Below are 19,837 nucleotides of genomic sequence, written 5' to 3'. Positions count from 1 at the left end.
TCATTACTCAGGTTACATTACTACTTCTTGATGTGATAGCCTCTGCTTCAGTTGCACCTCTCCTCTCACAGAGGGACTGATAGACTTTTCAGTGCTAACCAAACAGGCATGTAAGAGAAGTCTGTCACTACTAACATTGTGGCAACGCTCTGGTCTGAAGAGATTTGCTGGAATTTCATGGTTCTGCTCTACTGAACAGCGTATGGAGTGGTACCCACCCCCCCCAGCGCCTGTGCTGACTCTCAGTGTTAGATTTGTGAGCTGTTCGGAGAACAAACCCACAAATGCTCAAGGCTGCAGCGACTGCTGAGCAGTACTGACACAGCCTAGAAGCCCCACTGCTCAGGGATTTTCCAAGACACCACACTTGCAATAGCCAAGTGGAGATCGGGCTTTGCAGCTTTGAAATTACTTGGGCTGTGGCATCTGAGTCGTACTGTTGCATTTTGTCCATGGGAATTACCTTGCAATGTGTTGCTCAGGTCTTTCCTGGTGTTGAGATGCCTCAGCCCTGCGCTATGAGTGATCCACGATAATTCTTCACTCCCACCAGCCAAAGGAGTGGGCTTTTCCATTTGTCTGTCCAGGGCTGTTGCTCCCTCAGTGCCGCCTGCAAGACTAATCCTGCCCAGTCCATGAAATCCTCTGCCTGATGACACATGGAGCACATCAGGATCTGGGGTGTCCAGAAGCATTTGTATAGTCGTTGTCCTGTCTTGCTCATCCTTGGATGTCTCAGGCTCTGGAATAGAAGACGACTCATTGAAAAGGTCCAAAGATGTCTCTCTCGACGTTTTGTCAGCAGAGTCTTTAACCGTACTTGCTCCACTCAGTCTCTTAGTTGCCATCTCAATCTTTTCTGCAAGTTCCTTGCATAAACTGTGTATGGCTTTCACTCGATCCTGTTTACTTCTGTATGGAGAAAGCCCAGAAATCGAGTCCTTGGAGTAAGGCTCTTTCTGAGGAAGGGAAAAGCTCAGGGGGGGTGCATGCAGAGCTAGGGGAGAGCAGTCCCTCAAGCCTTTGCATTTCAGAGGACTGAGACACCAGCATTCAGATTCCAGCGGTGCTGGAGAAGCTGATGCTGCTCTTTTCTTAGGTGCCTGAACCGCATCTAGAAGTTGATTCCTGTTTAAATGAAAAGGAGAAACGTCAGGTTGTAAAGACAAAGTGACAGTAGCTTTCTGCACAGACCAGTATCCTCAGCTAAAGTGCTTCAAAAAAGAAAAGGAAACAGATTTCCCTGTCTATAGATACATTTGTCAAATGATAGATTCAGGGTGGATTATGAGCTGCTGACACATGGAAAAGAATCAGCCTGTGGCTTGCAAGAAATAATTCTTATTTGAAAATACAAAGCATAAAAGTAGGCTCAAAAGTTTGCCTCAACCTGGAAAGCCAGAGCATCAGTGTCCTTCTGTGCTCAAAAGCACCCCCAGACGCTCCCAGGTTCTGTAACCACTCGGTATCAGGTTGCAGTGAAGCTGATTTTAAGGTGAGATATGAGAGTACGTCAGTCCATTGCTCTATTTTTTATAGTTTACAACAGAATCCTATGAAAAGTCTGTAGCGTGTGCTGAGAAAGAGACTTTCTAGGAGGCTTTTCATGTCTAAGTACCTGCCTCTGTGGTCTCTACTTAGCAGAGTACAGGATGTTTTATCCACCCAGGCTGTGAAACTCCTCTCCAGGATTCCGCCACTGGTTTGCTCCTGGAACAGAAGTGACCGTTAGTGTAAGCACGAATAGCTGGGCAACACGAGGGCAACATCTGGCTTTTGTTCCCCTCAGTAATCGTTTTGTGCAACTGGAAAACTGCACGCACCAGCCAACAAACCATTGTGACTTACCTGCTCCAGTTTACACGGAGGACTTTCTTTTGCAGAAGAAGTTTCCCTGATGAGCTTGTGTATCTGGTCAGAACACGTTTTCTTTCCAATAGCTGCTTTCTGTTTCCTGTACACTTCTTGCAGTCTCTTATTTCTCAGCTCCATGGCCTGCACCAGAGACTTTTTCTCTTCTAGGTTTTTTTTCTTTCTTTCTTCATTCTTTCGATACATAAATTCCTGAACAGCTTCAGAACTGTAGGGGTGAGCTTTTTTAATGTTTACCCTCCTCTTTGAAGGGTGCTTAAGGTTTTCTTTCCCAGACCCTTTCTGTGCAGGGCTGCCTGAGCCTTTTTGTCTCTGAGGAGATGTGCTTTTACCTCTGCTGCGGTTTCCTGAGGTGCTGGGCTTGGCTCCATCTTTCATTAATGAAGATTGGATCTCTTCCCCATTGAAGGCAGAGGGAGTTCTGCCCTGAGGTCCAGGTGAAGGAGAATGGATCCTTAGGTATTGCTGTAGAGCTTCTACCTTTCCTTCCACAGTATCCTTTGGGAACCTGGTACGTTTGTGTTCATCATGATACTGGCTTTGCAAGTGTAGGTTCCTGAGTATTTGTTTTGAGTCCTTGGTTGGTGTGTTGCTGCCCATTTCAATATGTTTGCTGTGGGGAATCAAGCAGCTTTGGAATTCAGGGCTTCTCCTCACAGGTTGGTTTCCCCTTTCTCTGGAGCTGTTTTCCATCACTGGCACTGCTACAAATCCTCTACCAGGTTCTGTGGAAAGCATTTGGAAAGAATAGTGGTGTTATTATTTCAGAGATGGATCAATTCCTGTATCTATCATGTGCATCTCAATACCTGCTTCCTACTATAGTTCTGAGACTATTTGCTTGCATAGCCCAGGCTTGTCCGTCTGTTGTAAAATCTGCAACCCCCTAGGGAGAAGATAAATCTGTAAGGGTGGAACTTGAGGTTGCAGTGGCCAATTGTACAAATGATGTGTAGTTTGTGGCCCTCCAGCACAAATAGAATTTAATATACATGGGCAGTGAAACCCTTTATCTCATAAACCTCTTACGCTTGTCGGTGTAGCGCAGTGAGGACTCAGTGACCTCAGCTGTTGGTAGAGCCGGGGCAGCTCTGCAGCTGTGTCTGGCAAACCACTCCAGTGAAAAAGCAGAATATGCTGGTACATGTAGGACATGGAGCTGATTCTGAGGAGACACAACGTGTGTCATGGGCCAGACAAGTCTTAGTTTAAGGACACAGTGCATTTGCATTGTCTCTTCAAAACCATAGGGGATTCAATGTCCTGGCTGTGGACAACAGCTTTAGTAATTGTTCCAGGTTGTTGTTAACCTGACAAGTGAGTTATTGCAAGAGTCATTAAAGAGAGGTGCACAGAGCAACTGTACCCAAGGTATTTGCTGTGATCTGCTCTTCAGTTGTGCTCCTCAGACTTGGAAATGTAGGGGGTGGCCCAAGCAACTTTCTAGCTAACTTCTGACCTTCTCTCCATGCAGAAGCACCAGGTGGCTTCTCACCTGAAACAGAGGATTTGTATTTCAGTATTAAACCCTCACACGTTCTTTGAAGGAAAATTGTAACTCTATTATAAATCTTTTTTTAATGGTGATTTCCAGGAATCGCACTCAAGGTGTGGGGAGATCTAAGAAGTTTCAGTCAGAGCAGGTTTAAAAAAAATGTTGATGTTACTTTGATAACAAAAAGTTTCTAAATCACTCAGACTTTGGAGGCTGTCACTGCTGTGGTCTATTCACTGACTGACTGAGATGGTTCATGAATCAGATGAGGGCAATATATGAAGGTTCAGTGATTTCCTAGGGCTTTGCTTTAGCAGTTACATAATTTAACAGTTGTAGCATGTTTACACAGTTCTTGCAAGTTTTCCTCAGAAACCACTGACTTCCAGAGTCCTCAGGAACATTAAGAAGAGGTCGGGACATTGACCTGAGGTTGTCTGAGAGCATCCTTCTATATTAGCAGCTGCACACAGCTGGTACTCACTGGTACCAGCAGATTTGAGAACTGGAGGGAGGGGTATAATGAAAATATTATTTTCCTTGTAATTACTTCAAACTCACTAGAGAAAACTAATTCATTTTTAAACTGGTGAGAATCAGCAGGATGCAATGTGGAAGAATCAATGAACGATACAGGACGAGGGACAATGTATAATGCAAAAATAAATGATGCAGTATGCAGCACAAACAAATTATTCTTGCTTAATAGGTGGTGTCACATAATAGACAACATTCATCACTGTTTTACTTCATAATTTCGGACTGCATTCACAGCATGCCAATACTTGCACTGGCATAATTATGTATTTATTGCAAACACTTCTCCAGCAGAAGGTGACTAAACATGGAAATCCTCCTTACCAAATAGTCCCCAATGAAAATATTCAACCTCTTTTTTTAGAGGAAATATTTTACTCTCAGGTCAGTATCAGCCTCAGTTCGAGGATGTGGTTCAGTACTCAGGCCTGAGTCAGGGCTTCCAGCTTCTGTTCAGTAAACTCCTGCTGTAGTGTCCGACAGCAGGAACCACGGGTGGAACTGCCAGGAACACCGAGATCCATCAATGTCTTTAATGAAACACTTGGCTGTACTACATTGTTCTCTAGTTTAGCAGTATTAAAAGTGCAGGATGCATTTATTTTGTATGCTGTCTTAGTTTCTCTGAACTGACAAACTAATACGTAGATCTAACAACCTTCGCTTCACCATATCGTCAGATTTCAATTAAATCTTTTTTTATCTACACGGTGTTTATTAACTAGAGAAACAATTATGTTAAAGTTCAAGAGCAGCCAGCATTTCTGATGAAAACGGTTGCTAGAAGAAAATCTTTTGATTTAAATATGCCCTGGGGTTTTTTCTGCCTATGAACAGATGAATATTTTATAGCTGTTGTGACTTAATTTTTTGTTAACTACAGCAAATTCCTAATTCATCAAATTCCTGAGTACTCTGGCTCTGACCTCTGCCCCCCATTCATCTCTTGGTAGCCCTGCCTTGGCTCTTTCCCTGACAGAAACTAATAGCCAATAAAGACACCATGACACTGGCAGTTACAATGATGAATGCCTCATGTGCCATGGTCTTATTATGACCCACTCTCAGAGGAAGATCAAGCCATTTTTCAAACAATCCATTAAAACAAAAAAAAAAAGAGGAGGGAGAAGGAAATTATTATATATTTCATGCATTTTAAATAGAACTTAAGCAGTAGAGCGTATGGTGCTGCTATGTTCATCATTTAATCTGCACGGTATTCAATATCTTGGATTTTTTGTTTCTGTTTCACCCCAGTAGCTTGGGTAGTGTAAAATACAGGCCAGTTGCTTGGAAAAAGCTGTTGTGATACAGCACTGCTAACCTGGGGTCTTGGGGGCTTTTTTATGATCCCTCCCTTGTCCAGGGATGGTGAACGCTTCTCTGCGTGGGGTTCTGTGCTCTTCACCAGGCAAGCGGGGAGCAGATCTCAGGTTCACGGCACTAAACACTGGACAAACAGATATTTGAAAGCCATTAGGTTACGAGGAGCGTATCTGATCGCACTGATCTCCTGCATGTGTGAAAAACAGAAGCAGGTTTCCTAGGCCAGCCTGCAGATATCTGACGGAGGTGATGCCCGGCAAAGCAGCCGTGACACACTTTTTTCAGTGGTACAGTCAAACTGAACAAGCTGCATCTGAACCGGGAGACTGGAGTTGTTAATCTTCAGCCTCCGACGCTGCCTCTGTTCTGCGAGTTGGATCGTTTGTCTGGTAGTTCCCTAACTCAGTTGTATAAAAAGATCTGGGTTGAAAACAAACTAAACAAGCCTGAGAATGTTCAAAAGAGGCTCAGCAGGGATTGTGGCTTTGGCTTCTGGGTATTAGGAGGGGGAACTGCACATTGATGGTGGAAAGTGCTGCTGGATTCAGCTGAGAGGGGGACACAGTGGGACCAACGTGTGTTCCCACAGCCTCGAGGTGTCCGCCATCAAATCCTTCCACACATCGCTGGGAAAGGTGACTTGGAGCAAATCTAAGGGAAATGCCCGTGGAAGCTGGTGGGGTGTGTGTGACAGGGATCATAGTGCCCAATGAATTAACACTAATGCTATTACAGCAATAAGATTTATTATGTACAGCTTTTCAGCTCGTCTTCTCTAGTCTGATATAGGCTCAGTAATCCCCCGTTGGCTGAAAAGATTGCCAAGCGGGCAGACTGGCCGGGGAACCGCGGGCAGTCCTTGCTCTCGAGTCTGTGCATTATTCACAGCAATCTGAGATCTTAAATCACGCTAAACTAAAGTGACATCTGCAGACGGATGGTTCTCCAGGCCCAAATTTAGCAGCAAAGTAGGATAAGGAAGTCTAATAATGTTTGCTTTCAGATCCACGCTAGTTCCACTGAATGAACTGTTAAATCCCCTGTAATGCCTCTGAATTACACAATTCCTGCTTTAAATACCTGTGACGCCTCTCTGCACTACTGTGCTGCTGCTCCCTGTCTCACGCTTTGTATGTGGAAGAAGGAAAAATGAGGGAGGGAAGGGGAGAAAATAATATATTGGCAGCATATTCTTTACTACTTTGTGGAAAGAAATTTATAAATTTGTGTATGCTGGGGAGTAAATCCAGTGGAGAAGTGAATTCAGTAAGCAGGTTGATATGTATAGCACAGGAAGGTTTATAGCTCCCCCAAGGGCTGCAGAAGTAAGTGAATTTATTGCATGAACATGGTTGCTGCCCAGCGTGGGGTGGAAGGTGTGTGGTTAGTTATTCAGCTGTGCCAAAGCACTGCTGGGTCATACACAGTTTGTCTTTCCTCATTAGATGCCAGGCTGCTACTGACCTCTGTAAGCTGGAGCAGGAGGCGCAGACCCCGCTCTGCACACCTTTCTCTTCACGGCTCTTTTCTGCAGTGGCTCTTGAGCACAGGCAGAAATCAGGCACTTCTGCGATGCTGCTTGCTGCTTTTGCTTCTGCTCCTGGATTCTTTTCTTGAGTTGCTCTAACTTCCTTTGGGGTGATTTTTTCCACAGCTCTTCCAGCTTCTGATCGCTGGGCTTGCTGGCTGACGGAAGGTGGGATGGAGGGAACGTGCTGTGGGCATGGGAGTGTTGCTCTGGTGGGACAGCTGAGCACGGGCTGCTCTCTGCAGGGGAACGAGGTGGGTGATGCAGAGAGCAGGGAGATTTTTCCTTTTGTGCTGTGCGACCTCTCGAATCTGCCCATTCCCTGAAATTGTCCCTTCTTGGTTTGTACAGACTCTTTGCAGGAGACCGTGTCCCAGCTGTGCCTTCTCCATCCACAGGGCTGCAAGGCGCTGAGCGTGAGCCTCTGCTGGGGGACAGAGGGGACATTCTGGACGGGCCAGAGCTCATGGTGGGGCGCTCAAGGGAACAGGTCTGTGGCCAAGCAGGGGAGACAGCAGCACAGCTTCCCCTTCTTAAGAAAAAGAAAACCAAGATTGAATACCCAAGGCGTATTCTTAAATTGTTCAATAGACTGCTAATATGAATGACAGTTGAGCTTCTACAACCTGCTCCCATAGTGATCTCGGTGTCTTCGCAGGATCAGCATTTTCCTAGTTACCAGCAGTTTGGCAAATGAAGATAACATTGGGAAAGTGTAAAACCAACTGTGGTCTGATAAGAATTATTAGAAGCATGGGAAGACAGACTAATGCAGAGAATTCACATCAGCCTTTCTGAGGGTGAAATTGTTTGATGTCTTTTTCTTTATTTCTCATAAAGTGTTAAACTTTTTCTGAAGTCCTGCATCCCAGAATTTCAAATCTCTTTATGTGTGCCTTTGCCTCTTCATCCACCAAGAGCTGTACATTAAGGTTATTATTTACCTGCGGGCTGGAGGAATCTCGTTGCTCTTTCTCTCATTCAAAGGTGTTTCATCTCCGTTCTTCTTGACATCTACAGCGTAGTGAAATCAGAAAAAGCATTCACCTGCAAAACCACAAGCTCCAGCAAAGCCTCTAACAAACCAGCTCAAGACACCTCTCCTGCTACCCAGAACGGGTCCAGGCACTGAGCAAAGCCCTTCTGCTTAGGGAGCAAATAGCATCCAGAAAGATTAAAGGCTTGTAGCTAAAACTGTTCCCAGTCAATAAGCCATCTCAAAAAAACAAATATCCAGCAGATGGGAAAATAATAACAAGTTAAGTCTGTTCTTGTCATTAAAGAGTCTTATGGAATTTGGTCAAACTTCCTGCTTTTTTGTTATCCCACTTCGTATTTAGAGATTAAACACATTACGCATTTCCTGCAAAAAAATAAACTAACAAAATTCTGTATTTACAAAATTTCAGTTATGTGTAGGAAAAAAAATCTCAGAGGACAGCAAAAGTAGCTTTTACTTTGCTGCAGCTGGTGGGTATTAATGCTCTATTGCCTGAGCTCTCTCCAGCAAGGTGTGACCGCACATTGTGATGCTGTCCTGGGAACATCTGATGAAAATACACACTTTCCTCAATAAAGAGGGACTTCCACTATCTCTTGTCACCTTCCCTTCCCCCAGCACCACGACAGTGCCCCTGTCTCAGCAGTTTCCCAGGAACACAGAACTCACCAAAGCTTTTTCCTTGCCAAAGCTTTCTTCTGGCTGCCTGTGATTTGGCACAACTCCACGTTTGATGATAACATTTGTTTTCAATCCTTTGTAGCTGTGAAAAGGCAGATTTTTCTTTTGAAGGGAGACATATGTTTGTTGTGTTTTTTCTCCTTCAGTAGCCTTTGCTGGCGTGCACTGTTTCTCTGGTTAATTTTGCAGCTCCTAGTTACTCTCTAAACACCAGCGTGTCTGAACATGTTCCATGTGCTACTTCCTACAGTTGGAAAGAATGCAACTGCCTGGGAAGATAAGAGGTGGAATAACCTCTCTCCATTCTTTACACTTTGCACGTATGTGTGCCTCAGACTTTTACCAGGGCTGTTGTGATGTTTTAAAAACAGCGTAAGCTGGAAGTAACCCCAGCCAACAGCAACCGAAACAGTGTGATCCCAGGGTCAGGCAACACTGCATGTATTTGGTTGATGTTATGCATCCATCCAAGCGATTTCACCGTTAGGATTGCAGCTGCTGTGCCTAATATAAACATCATTATGTTTCCTACTAAGAGGACAACAAGACAGGGAGAATTCAGAGGGTGTCCTGGCTCAGTGTCAGCTACCACTCTGCTCAGGGCTACAACCGCAAGCAAGGAGAAACTTTATCTGTTCTTGCTAATAATTCTGGAGTGGTGTGAAATTTGGTAAGATTCCTCACTTTTCTCCTTATCCCCTTTTTGTCATTTAACAAATTATTAAAGAGGTTATACATTCATTGCAAAAGTACAAGCAATGTGGCATGTTTACATTGCCTTCAGTTATAGTATATCCATGAAAGAAAACGCTGTGGAGGTGATGTACAGGTAGGTGACAGAGAGTGATAAAGGCATGTGACAGCAAGCATCCCCTGAACTGCACGTACCACTGCTTTGGCTTTCTGAAGGCTCTGCCAAGCCAGGGCCACATCTGCAGAAACCAGAGACAGAAGACATGTTTCAGCAGCTCTTCACACGTGTCTTCACTACAGACAATTTCCCCTCATGCCCAAGCCAGAAATGTTTATAGAGCTGGTGGCTGAAGCACAGAACTGCTCCTGGAAAACTGGTCTGTACTGCTTTTATATACAACTTGTTTTCGATGTGTGCTTAGTTCTGTCAGAGCTAATGCTCTTTGAGCTATGCTAGTGCTTATTCAGCAAAATCCTCACCAATACTAGCTGGCAGTTTTGCATGTATTTGAGAAAGACTGAGCTGAACTCTCCCATTTCAGTCCTATTTGGTACTAGTTACTTACATAAAACCATACAAGATTATTTGTGAAAGTATAAATAGATCGTGTCTTTTTATAGAAAAAACAACAAAGCAGAAGCTCCTTGTGTGAACTTACTGCATGCGTTCAACAGTAACTGAGTCTCGATGACTTGAGGCTAAGATCCAAAGAGCAGGTCTCTCTTAGGAAACAGCATGAAATGGGGAGTTTCGATGTTGCTATAAGAGCTACAAGCACAGTTACAAAACTGTTCAAGACCCTTCAAAATATTTACCCTATTGTGTTTGAAGTCACGCAATCCAGATTAACCTAAGCACCAAAGTCTTACAATAAGCAAGAAATCCTTGATTTAAAACAAAGTTGTCCAAGTCTCTGAGTAGGACTCTACCAAGATGGAAGTTCATTATCCACATACCAGCCAGAGGACCCGATTCTCCAGATGCAAACCTGTTATCCATCTTCCAGCTGTGCTAGAGCTCTGCTTACTTGATATCTGAGTCTGAAATAACCATGCAAAACGACTAGTTATTGCTGCCCTTTGAGAACAGACTAGGTCATTTTTATCCCTATATATATTTTATCTCAGCTATAGTTACTGATGCCCATAAAGACCCTCCTCATATACATTTCTGGGGTGTTTGCAAATGTTACTTATTATTATTCATTTTCTCAGCCTTGTGAGGGAGTCTCGGGGAGGGACGAGGATGTGACAGGGTTGGTATATGTCGTGCTCTGGGCCAGCACACCCTGAAGAGCTGCCCTGGGAGCTCAGGACTCTGATGATCTTAACAGGGGCAATGACTCTACGATCAGAGAGTCAAGAATGCCAGTTCCCTCCCATGTCACCCTGCTACTGCCTGCTTAACACTTACCTTCTGAAGCCTCGTCCACGCATGGAACAAAATCTCCACTTCAAAGCTGTGCAAAAGCACCTAGAGAAGCCCTTCAGAGCTCATCTGTGGCAGGGCTCCAGCCTTTCTACAGTGGCTAATCCCAAAAGCCCCTTCCAAAGGAAGTTGGGAGAAAGATCTCAGAACCGAACGTCGCGTTCGCTGCTCCTTCCCAGGGCTGAGCCATCTGCAGGCACCAGCTCCCTGGCACCAGCTGGGAGTGCAGAAGTTCCTCTGAGACAAGCGCCAGGCCAGTCCCTGCCCTGCCCATGAGCACAGGAGGACGTTTGGAGTCCCACCACCCACCAGCCCTCACCACACCTTTGTTTGAGCCCTTCTGTGCAGGGCGACAGTAGCGACAGCACAGGGAGAGGCTGTTAGGAGCAGAGAGGAAAACAAACAGCAACAAGAGGAGCCTGAGGGCTGATCTCAGCTTGCAAACATGTGGCAAGGTGCCAGCGGCTTTCTTGACAAGCCTTTGCGTCCTTTCCAGGGTGCCTGGCATCCTGGCGATCACCGCTCCTGCGGCTGGACGGCTGCAGAGGAGAGGGCACGGCAGCAGAGGGACAGGGGCACCAACCTGGGGCCCAGCTGAAAGCAGCTCTGCAGTTCTGGGATGGAGGGAAAATATAGTGCCAGAGCATGGGGAGAAACCAGGCTTGTCTGTGTCCTCGTCCCAGGGCACCTTTCCTCTCTGCAGGGCACCTCTTGTCATCCCAGGGCCCTTCTCACATCATCCTCTGTGGGCTCATCCAGCCTTTGGTCTTGCTCTCAGCAGCACACTCTTTGCACCCGAATCCCCGGTCTCAAGAGAGCAGGGGGCTTAATTCTGAGTATTGGCTTTTATTTAGGGGAGGAGGGAAAGAAGGCAGAGGGGTGTTCTGGTCTTTGTGATTACAAAAAAAAAATAAAGATTCTTGATAATATACACTAAATGTATGCTTAAGTCTCAGATAAGGCTTTTCCAACTTTGTGGGTGTCACTTTTTTAAGTGTCACAGTTTTTAAGTATTTGAAATCTGACCATTTGAAATTGAACCATTCTGGTTCTTCAGGTCTTGCTGTTCTTACTCTCCCAACTGGGACGAAGCAGAAAGAACAGTTTGTTCAGCAAACAGCAGAGGGCAAGCGCAGCTCGCAGACAGGACTCTACAGCAGTGGCCATCACTTACCTCTCTGTGTCATGGGTTGAAATTCAGTTAAGTACCCTGAGCAAAGGCTTTTTATCCTCTTCTAGGTCCCACCTCACTGCCGAGCAGAGGAGACTGATATACTGTTTCATCAGCATTTTGGTTTATATTGAATCTGGCTCTTTTTACTGGTTGATGTCCTCAGTTATTTGTCCATAATTCTACAAATTTCCTTTAAGCAGCAATGTCAGTATCGTAAGCGTTCGTTATTACTGGAAAAGCACTCAGATGGTGAGGCAAGATACCGACACCACATCCTTTCATGTACATGGATCCCTGTGGTCTCTAGGGAAGTTCTCATGAAGAACCAGGCTCTGTCTGCTAATTTAATAAATATCACATCCCCAGCATTTCAGCTTTTCCAGTCTGACCAAACAAGGAATTCCTGAGCTGCAGACTGGAGTCATGAAGTTCCCGTGTCAAGCTGTTCCAAGCCAAAATTTTGGCCTGATCAGAGGCTTCAGTGCTAGGAATGCAGAGCTTGTCCAAGACAGGAACCGCAGCAAGTGATAAGTGCCCTAATTGGAGCCGCAGGGTTCCCGGGCAGCCACGTACCAAGTAAACTGGTCCACCCAAGAGACAAGAGAGAACAGTAACGTGAAACCTCAGCAGTGGGAGGGCAACTTTTGGTGAAGTTTTGGTAAAATGGGAGGCTGTGACAGGAACCAGGAAAGCCCAGGGCTGATCCCAGCCTGCTGGGATGGTGGAGGAGCCAGGCAGAGCTGGAACCCACGTGCAGTGACAGGCAGAGCTCTTGCTGCACCCAGGTGATGCTGCTGAGGTCCCTCAGGTCAAATCAGCATCTATTTTGGCACCATTTTTTCTCAGCAAGCTGTTGGAGCTAACGAAAGCCAGGAGAGTGATAGATTGCCAGCGTGTTGTGCTGCACATCTTGGAGTGTTAGACCACAAATCTGTTGAGAGATGAAGTGAAACCGATCGCTGGGCCAAATCCCACTTCTGCAGTGTAGGAAACTCCCAAGTCAGGGAGCCAAGTGTGAGACAAGGGAGATAGGAGCAAATCCATTTGGATTTGTAATTTAGACCTGTATGAGCAAAATGAGCCATTCATGTACAGCTCTGACCTGACAACTCCACAGCTCCAGTCACAGATTTAGGCTCCATGTTTTCATTCATATGGCGTTTATTATGTATCAGTCCTCAAACACCGAATTTCCCCTACAGAGATACTCAGGCTACCGCCTACTGCTTTTAGCAAATTACACTATGGGCTATCGCATACCCAGTGGAGGTTTTACAAAAGCCGTTTTAGGGTTTTTTCTGGAAAGGATATTGCCAAGTTTCTTGCAGCTAAGGATCTGCCAAGAGAGGCTGCTAACCCACCGCATGAGATTATCCCACACAGCGCCCATTGTCCAGATATGAGTCTCTGCTTTTCCCAGCCAGCAGTTCCTGCTACCATTACACTTGTGTGCGTGACAATGAAGGGGGATGCACAATGATGAAGGGAGATGCACGAGGATAACGGAGGACGCACAACACTGCAGCAGGTCGAGTTGCAACCCGGTTTTCTGGTGCTTCTGCAACACAGAGGCAAATGGGGTTGGTAATTGCTCAACCCCATACAAAGCTGTTTGGAGCCTGGAGGCTGGTTTGACATGGTCCAAGCTGCAGGTTCACCTCCCAGAGGCTTCAGTTTCCGCCCTTGGGCACTGTCGCTGTTTAGGAAATATTTAAACCAATAACCCACAAGGCCTAGCAAAATTCAGGAAGTGCATATGTATGTGAACCAAACCCAGAAATTCCTCCTAAGTCTCTGTGTTTTGAAATAGCTGCATATCATGCAGCTACACTTTTGCACCCAGCAGATACACTCCAAGGCACATATAAGCGATAATTCGCAGCTGTGGCAGACACATTCCCTTCTTACTCTTCCCGGTTTGCTCTGTGTGCCTGGCTTTGCGAGAGCGTTGAGTTCCCTCACTTTTGGGAAACATGACCCGCTAAAAGGAAAGGAAATGGTACTTGTTTGGTTTTGACTGGTGGTGGTTGCATTTTTTTTCTCCCAGTGCCTGACTAAGCAATTTACATTGTAAACCACTTTTCACAGCAATTCTCAGTTAGCAAACAATCGAAGCACAAATTTAGACTTCGCTTGCAAGCTGGATGTGACATACATTTTATAATAAGCATATGGTGGGAAGAGGCAGTTGATTAAAAAAAAAGAAGTGTACTGCTCTGAAGTGTGTCAGCCCAGGGCCAAGTGCTGCACCCACTGAAATCTGTGACAAAACATGAGCTGAAAGGAAAAGGGACAAAAAGAGATAAATTGGGACTTGATTTGAACCTGCAAAGGGCACGGGGTTGCCCATTACATATTTAAGTCATTCTTGAGGGTTCTTATCAGCTTGTAAATCAGCAGCAAAATAAGACTGAGATAAATGGGCTGACCCATTAACAATTCCATATCACAGCTCCCAAGATAAGACACAAATTTCTTCCTCCACGGGTAATGTTGTAAACCAGCAATAATCATGTAAAACACTCAGAGACCCAGAGGGACAAGCCTGACCCTGGCTGCAGAATTTTTGCTGGTACCAATACAGACACACTTCCTTTGTAGTGATTACAGCCAGAAACACAAGGAAATATTAAGCTCATATTTTCCTGTTGATGTCCTTAAAAACCAACAATAATGTGTGTCAGAGAAGAACTAGACCTTGGGAATATCTGAATGTTGTGCTGCATGCCAAACAATGTCTGGAAAAGGGCAAGTGTTCTCTTTATATACTAAATATGTATCTATCATCCAGTTATTGGGGAATGGGTGTTAAGATAAGAAATGACTATCCATGGCCTATTTGGGTGTTTTTCCTATCAACAGGAGACCATGTGAGTGGAATGTGAAGTGCGGAAGGGGGGGCTGCCCGCACTGTGCAGCTGGAGGAGGGAGAGCGTAGCATTGCCATGGAAACCCGCTGGAGGAAACCCGGCTCGCCAGCTGCATGGGAGGATTTATAGCACCGAGCTGGGACTAGGCAATTTAAATCAACAATCTACAGGTAAAATGGCACATCTCCTTGCACACTGTCTCCATGCACTGTAAAATGAAAAAGGAAGGGTAGGTGGGTGGGGAGAGTTGCAGGAGTACAAAGTTATGAGGTGTCTTAAAGCCTCATCTAAAACCCATAGAAGAGGATGCAAAGATTCTTGTGGGTTTTGGTGAGGGCTGGGCCAGGCACGCAACAAGCAGGCACCTCTTTGTTCCCTGTACCCCAAAACACAGCAGTGGGCTCAAGGATGCACCACAGCGGTGCCCAACAAACTCAGAGAGAGGAGAAGCAGAGTCCACTCCCTGCTTGCAGGGTAAAGGCCCTCAGACTGGCTTGTTACACCTATAAGTGACACCAAGCGTGCTATAAGCCACAAACTGCTTCTGTAACAAGAGAACAGATGAGTGAGGAGTGATTTACTGTTTTCAGATTCTCCCATTTATTGACATTCAAGTACAGCAATATACGGAGTGGTATGAGACAACATTATTTTCGCAGTGCTGCCTTCATTAGCAGACATCACCAAGACCTGGGTGACAGTGCCACATAATCCTCTCCTGGATCAGACTCCACACATCTGGTGCTGCTCCCAGCTAAGGGCAACGGTTAAATCTGATGTACATGGAACTGACATTGTGCTCATTAGCTCCTACAGAACTGCATGTGCTTAAGTAACTTGCCTTGTTGTCATATCCAGTAACAAAGCTCAAAATCTCCTGATTTATGTACCCCGGGCTTACTGTGACTGGATTTAAATATGTAGTTTAGTACAAACCTGGGTATATATGTGATGTTAAATATAAGAAGGAAAATTCCTTTTGAGCTCGAGAATAGAGCCTCCTTGTCAGCAAAGACTCAAAGCCCTGTATATTCTCTAAGTGTGTTTTACTGTGTTCCACAGCTTTTTATTTAAATGCTACTTTGTTCTGCTTCAACCTTTCAACAAAGCATCAAACAACTACCAAGAATGACAGGATTTCAGCCTCTTCCTTCAAGAAGAGTTTTATGTTCGAAATCCAAGTAGTCCAAACAAAATCTGGTTCCACTTCCCTTTTGTGTGTTTTCCTCTGTAGAGCTTTCCCTGGACCTTCAGTGCTTCCAGAATCCCTCCTGCCACCTTGTAGTTCTTTATCTCCACGCAACAATGCGCAGGCCATTAATCTCAGACCTGTATCACTTGCAAATGACACAGTGAGAAGCTTATCTGACTCCCTAGGCAGAAACTCTTGGGCAGGCTAGGACGTTGTGGTGTGTGCGAATGCACCGTGACAGCTCGTCTGGATGCAAAACATCTGTCTTGCATCAGAGCTGATCTGCTCAGTCCCGCTTCAGTCACCAGTACGGGTGACTACGAGAGGTTATGAGAGTAAAAGAGCTTTATATATCCCTGGGGCCATTGACCCTTTGCTCATAAATTCACCCAATTTCCCCTTGACTGTATTTGCTTTACTACTAAGCGCCAATCCAATATATTGTCAATGGAGAAGCAGCAGCGTAAAGTCAACACAACAGACTGTCTTCTGCCTTGTTACGCTCTGTCAAGTCAGGTTGCCTTCAGATTTGCCACGGTTGCATTGCTGCTCTCCCCCGGGATGCCAGGCAGCACAGTCATTTAACCTGAGATCATTTGCGACTGTGACTGGAATTTTTCTGTCTGGACTTGTGGGGTTTTTTTCTGTCTCCTTGGATAATAATTTAAACCAGCAAATATATTCCCCCATTATTGACAAAATTAATCTATATGGAGCTAAGTGCAAAGGAAAATAGATAATAGCTGCACACCCATCTCCAATGGAAAATAAACATAGCATATGTTCGGAGGCTGAACTCTCTGCTGATGTGAAGTGGTGCAGCCCTGTGACAGTAAATAGAGGTTATGTAAGTAGAGAAGCCGACCCTGAGGAATTTCTGTTTGCTTGCAGCAAAGTTGGTAGGCATGTTACTTCACTGAAAGAAAGAACAGGCCCTGGACAGCTGAAAATGACAATTATTAGGGAATGAGCCCCTGTGAGCAAGGACTGTCACCACGATGCAAGAATTGGGTAGGAAAACCTGGACTTCATGAATTGTGCTATGTGGCAGAAAGGTAGTAAGTTTATAGACCTCAGTGAAACAGCCCGGACAGGAAGGGTTCCCACGTGCCCCTTTTATGTTTCTGTGACAACATCATTAACAGCTCTGGAAGTCGAAAGCAGCAGCCGGGGTGGACACTGCCCTGAGCAGCAGTTTCGCTGCTTTCACTCACCTCCTTTGCTTTCCCAAGCAAAACTGAGGGGACGGGATTGCAAACATAGACTAACACTACACATTGCACCCCGCAACCTTCCATTCCGAATCAGGACTCTGTTCATTTCCAAGAGGCCAACACAGCCTTCAGGCTGCAATCAACAAAGGACACAAATATTTGATCTCAACAGACAACTCGAGCAAACATTAATATTCATTTCATCCCTTAGGCAACACAGGCTGTTAATCACATAGTGTGATCGATACTGCAGTACACATTACACTAAAAACACGACTGTCATGTCAGCCTTAATGTTGAGATTTGCCAGTCCAGGGAAAATATCAAATATCAGTAGACAAAACTGATCAATATGTAAAGCAAGACAAGTAGTTTTACAGATAACAGAGCAGATTGTCTAATTAGAGTTCTGACATAACGCAGAGTAAACACACTCACTCAGCGGATGCTGAACCTGTGTTTGAACTGCAGCATATTTAAACACCATTATTCCAGATACCAACTAATGGAGGGTGCACCAGTTCCTAAGTAGTTACTTGTTCCACTGTTTAATTACCTACATTTAAACATCACATCTTATTTCCAGTCTGGATTTCCTTAGCTGCAAGTTCTGGATGTGCCTCTTTCTACTTACCTAAAAAGCTTCCTATTCCCAGAAAGGTTCTTGTCTATGAAATTAACTGTCACCTGAGATTCAGTCACAGCTTAAAATTCACTTAAGCAAGCTCAATCAATTGAAGTGCTGATTCAGCATCCCTCCTGTAGCTGATGTTTCTGTTCTTTGCTTTGTGCTCTCACTTGGTTTGTCGCATCCTGAAGCCCCGAGAGCCTTTTCACAGCCCCTTTATTTCAGCAGGTGCTTTTTCATCTTGTTCTTGTCATCAGAACTGGAAATGCAGAGATGTTCGGCCGTGCTGGAACACACGCTCCATAGCATCCCAACCTACCAAACAATCCAATCCCACTTCTCCCATTAATTGTTACTGTTCTTCCGAATTTCATTTTTTACATGAACTTTACCATTAATGGCAGATCATTGATAAAAATGTTGAATAACACTGTACCAAGAGTAAATCCTTTTGGACACATTAGAAATTCCTCCATCAGATAATTACTTTTAGATGCATGTTACCAAATTTTCCACTCATTTAACATAAGCTACATTGATTTTGTTGAGTACTATTTTTAACAGAATGTCATGCAAGATTAAGTCAGCTGCTTTGCAGAAGTCTAAGTCTATTATGTCAGCAGAATTATCTTTATTAACCTAATTTCTAATCTCCTCGAAAGAAAGATTGCAAGTTTGATGAGCAGTTTTCTGGAGCAATGGATTGACATTCTGCAGCCCTTTTGACTGTGTCCCACATTACCATGGCATCAGTATTGGACTAACGAGGCTAAAGTTACTTGAGTCATCCCAGTTACTTTTCTAAGATACTTCATTTCACTATTAGTCTCTCTTCAGGCCTTTGAAACTTTCCTTGTGTTCTGTTATTTGCTCAGAAATCAGCATTAATGGTGCGGAGTGTACTGCGTGCCAGCCATCAGTGCTAAAATGAGCATTATTACTTTTAGAAAATGCTGCTTAATGTAGAAATGTAGAAAAAAAAAAAGTATATCCTGCCATAAACACTTAGCAGAGTTGAGCCGTAAATGGTGATATTTTCACATTGGTTTTCATTGCTGATCGAGAAATGGGTTTAGACCTGAGCCTGTGTGGTTAGACTGCAGCTTTGGTTAGAACCAGAATGTGCTTCCTGTCACAAGGGGCTGGTTTGGGGGCCAGGGGGATGCAGGCGGGTGCTGCAGGAGCCTCTGTGACCCGGCGGGGTGGCTGGTGACACGGAGTCACTTCATCTGCTCCTTCTGACGCCCCGAGCTGGTGGTTGGTTACCCAGAAATAAGCCCTGTCAGTTCCACAGCGAGTGTTTGCAAAGCCCTTGCAGAAGCTTGACTAAACAAGCAATTAAAGTGTAAATATTGGCAGTCTGTTCTGAAAACAAACCCAAACAGGCTTGTTTGTAATTAACGTCATTAGCAACAGTTACAATTTAAAAAGGAAATAAAGCCCCCTTCAAAGGTGAAAATGTGTATTTTTTCCCCCCAGGCTTTCAATTACAACAACAGAGTGTTTCTTATGTCAGTTAATGCTAACAGGAAGTTTTCCCAGACTTCCAGCAGGAGAAACAGATTTTCGTCTGTTGACTATTGGAAATTGAAGCTGGTTAAACAAACCCATTGCCATCATTGTAAATATGAGCCGATCATGACTTGGAGCTCTGGGGTATTCGCCTGAGCAATGAAGCTTTGATAAAATGCCTCCAAGAAAAGCTCTCTGTTACCGCCACTCCAGTCTTCCAAGCCCACAAAAAGGCCAGAATATTTCTGCTGAAGCACAAGAGAGACTCCCATCCCCTTCTGGAGCTTTGGTAGGAGACCTAAGAACACCTCTTGGAGTCAGCACCTTGCAGGCTGTTAAATTCTGCAGGAACAGGAGCGCACGTGCCCTGAAGCAGTGAGAAGCGATGGGAATTTACCAAGACATGAAAAGGCAGCAGAAATCCATGTGTTGCTCGAGCATGTCCAGCTTGCTGCAAACATCACGGAGCTGCCTGGGGGCACGTGAGAGGCAATTAATAATGCCAAAGCTGTTCACATCCCCCCAGCTGCTTATCCAGTATCATCTCTCTTGGGTATCACAGTCAGCTCCAGATTTCCCTCCAGGCCCATCGGTCAGACTGGCTCTCAGGGAATTTGTGGCAAAGCTGAGCTGAAACACCAACCACACCAGTGGGATTCCAGGAAAGGAGGAAGACGAGGGTGTCT

At 44.9% G+C, this 19,837-nt stretch overlaps 1 protein-coding gene across 1 annotated transcript in view; it reads right to left on the bottom strand.

Moving 5' to 3' along the window:
• The window catches only part of CCDC187 (coiled-coil domain containing 187), a gene marked incomplete at both ends in the record, with an annotated part of 31,306 nt that extends 21,174 nt beyond the window's left edge, over window positions 1-10,132 (bottom strand). Inside the window, 10 exon segments of the mRNA XM_080355752.1 lie at window positions 464-1,128; window positions 1,619-1,710; window positions 1,849-2,597; window positions 3,239-3,367; window positions 5,229-5,354; window positions 6,695-7,185; window positions 7,703-7,772; window positions 8,428-8,521; window positions 9,328-9,371; window positions 10,090-10,132. Coding sequence (XP_080211878.1) covers window positions 464-1,128; window positions 1,619-1,710; window positions 1,849-2,597; window positions 3,239-3,367; window positions 5,229-5,354; window positions 6,695-7,185; window positions 7,703-7,772; window positions 8,428-8,521; window positions 9,328-9,371; window positions 10,090-10,132 — 2,503 coding nt within the window.
• Between the last annotated feature and the right edge of the window lie 9,705 nt (window positions 10,133-19,837).

This window comes from Nesoenas mayeri (assembly GCF_963082525.1).
Source record: "Nesoenas mayeri genome assembly, chromosome: 18".
Lineage (NCBI taxonomy): Eukaryota > Metazoa > Chordata > Aves > Columbiformes > Columbidae > Nesoenas > Nesoenas mayeri.
This window is presented reverse-complemented; position numbering and strand designations above follow the sequence as displayed.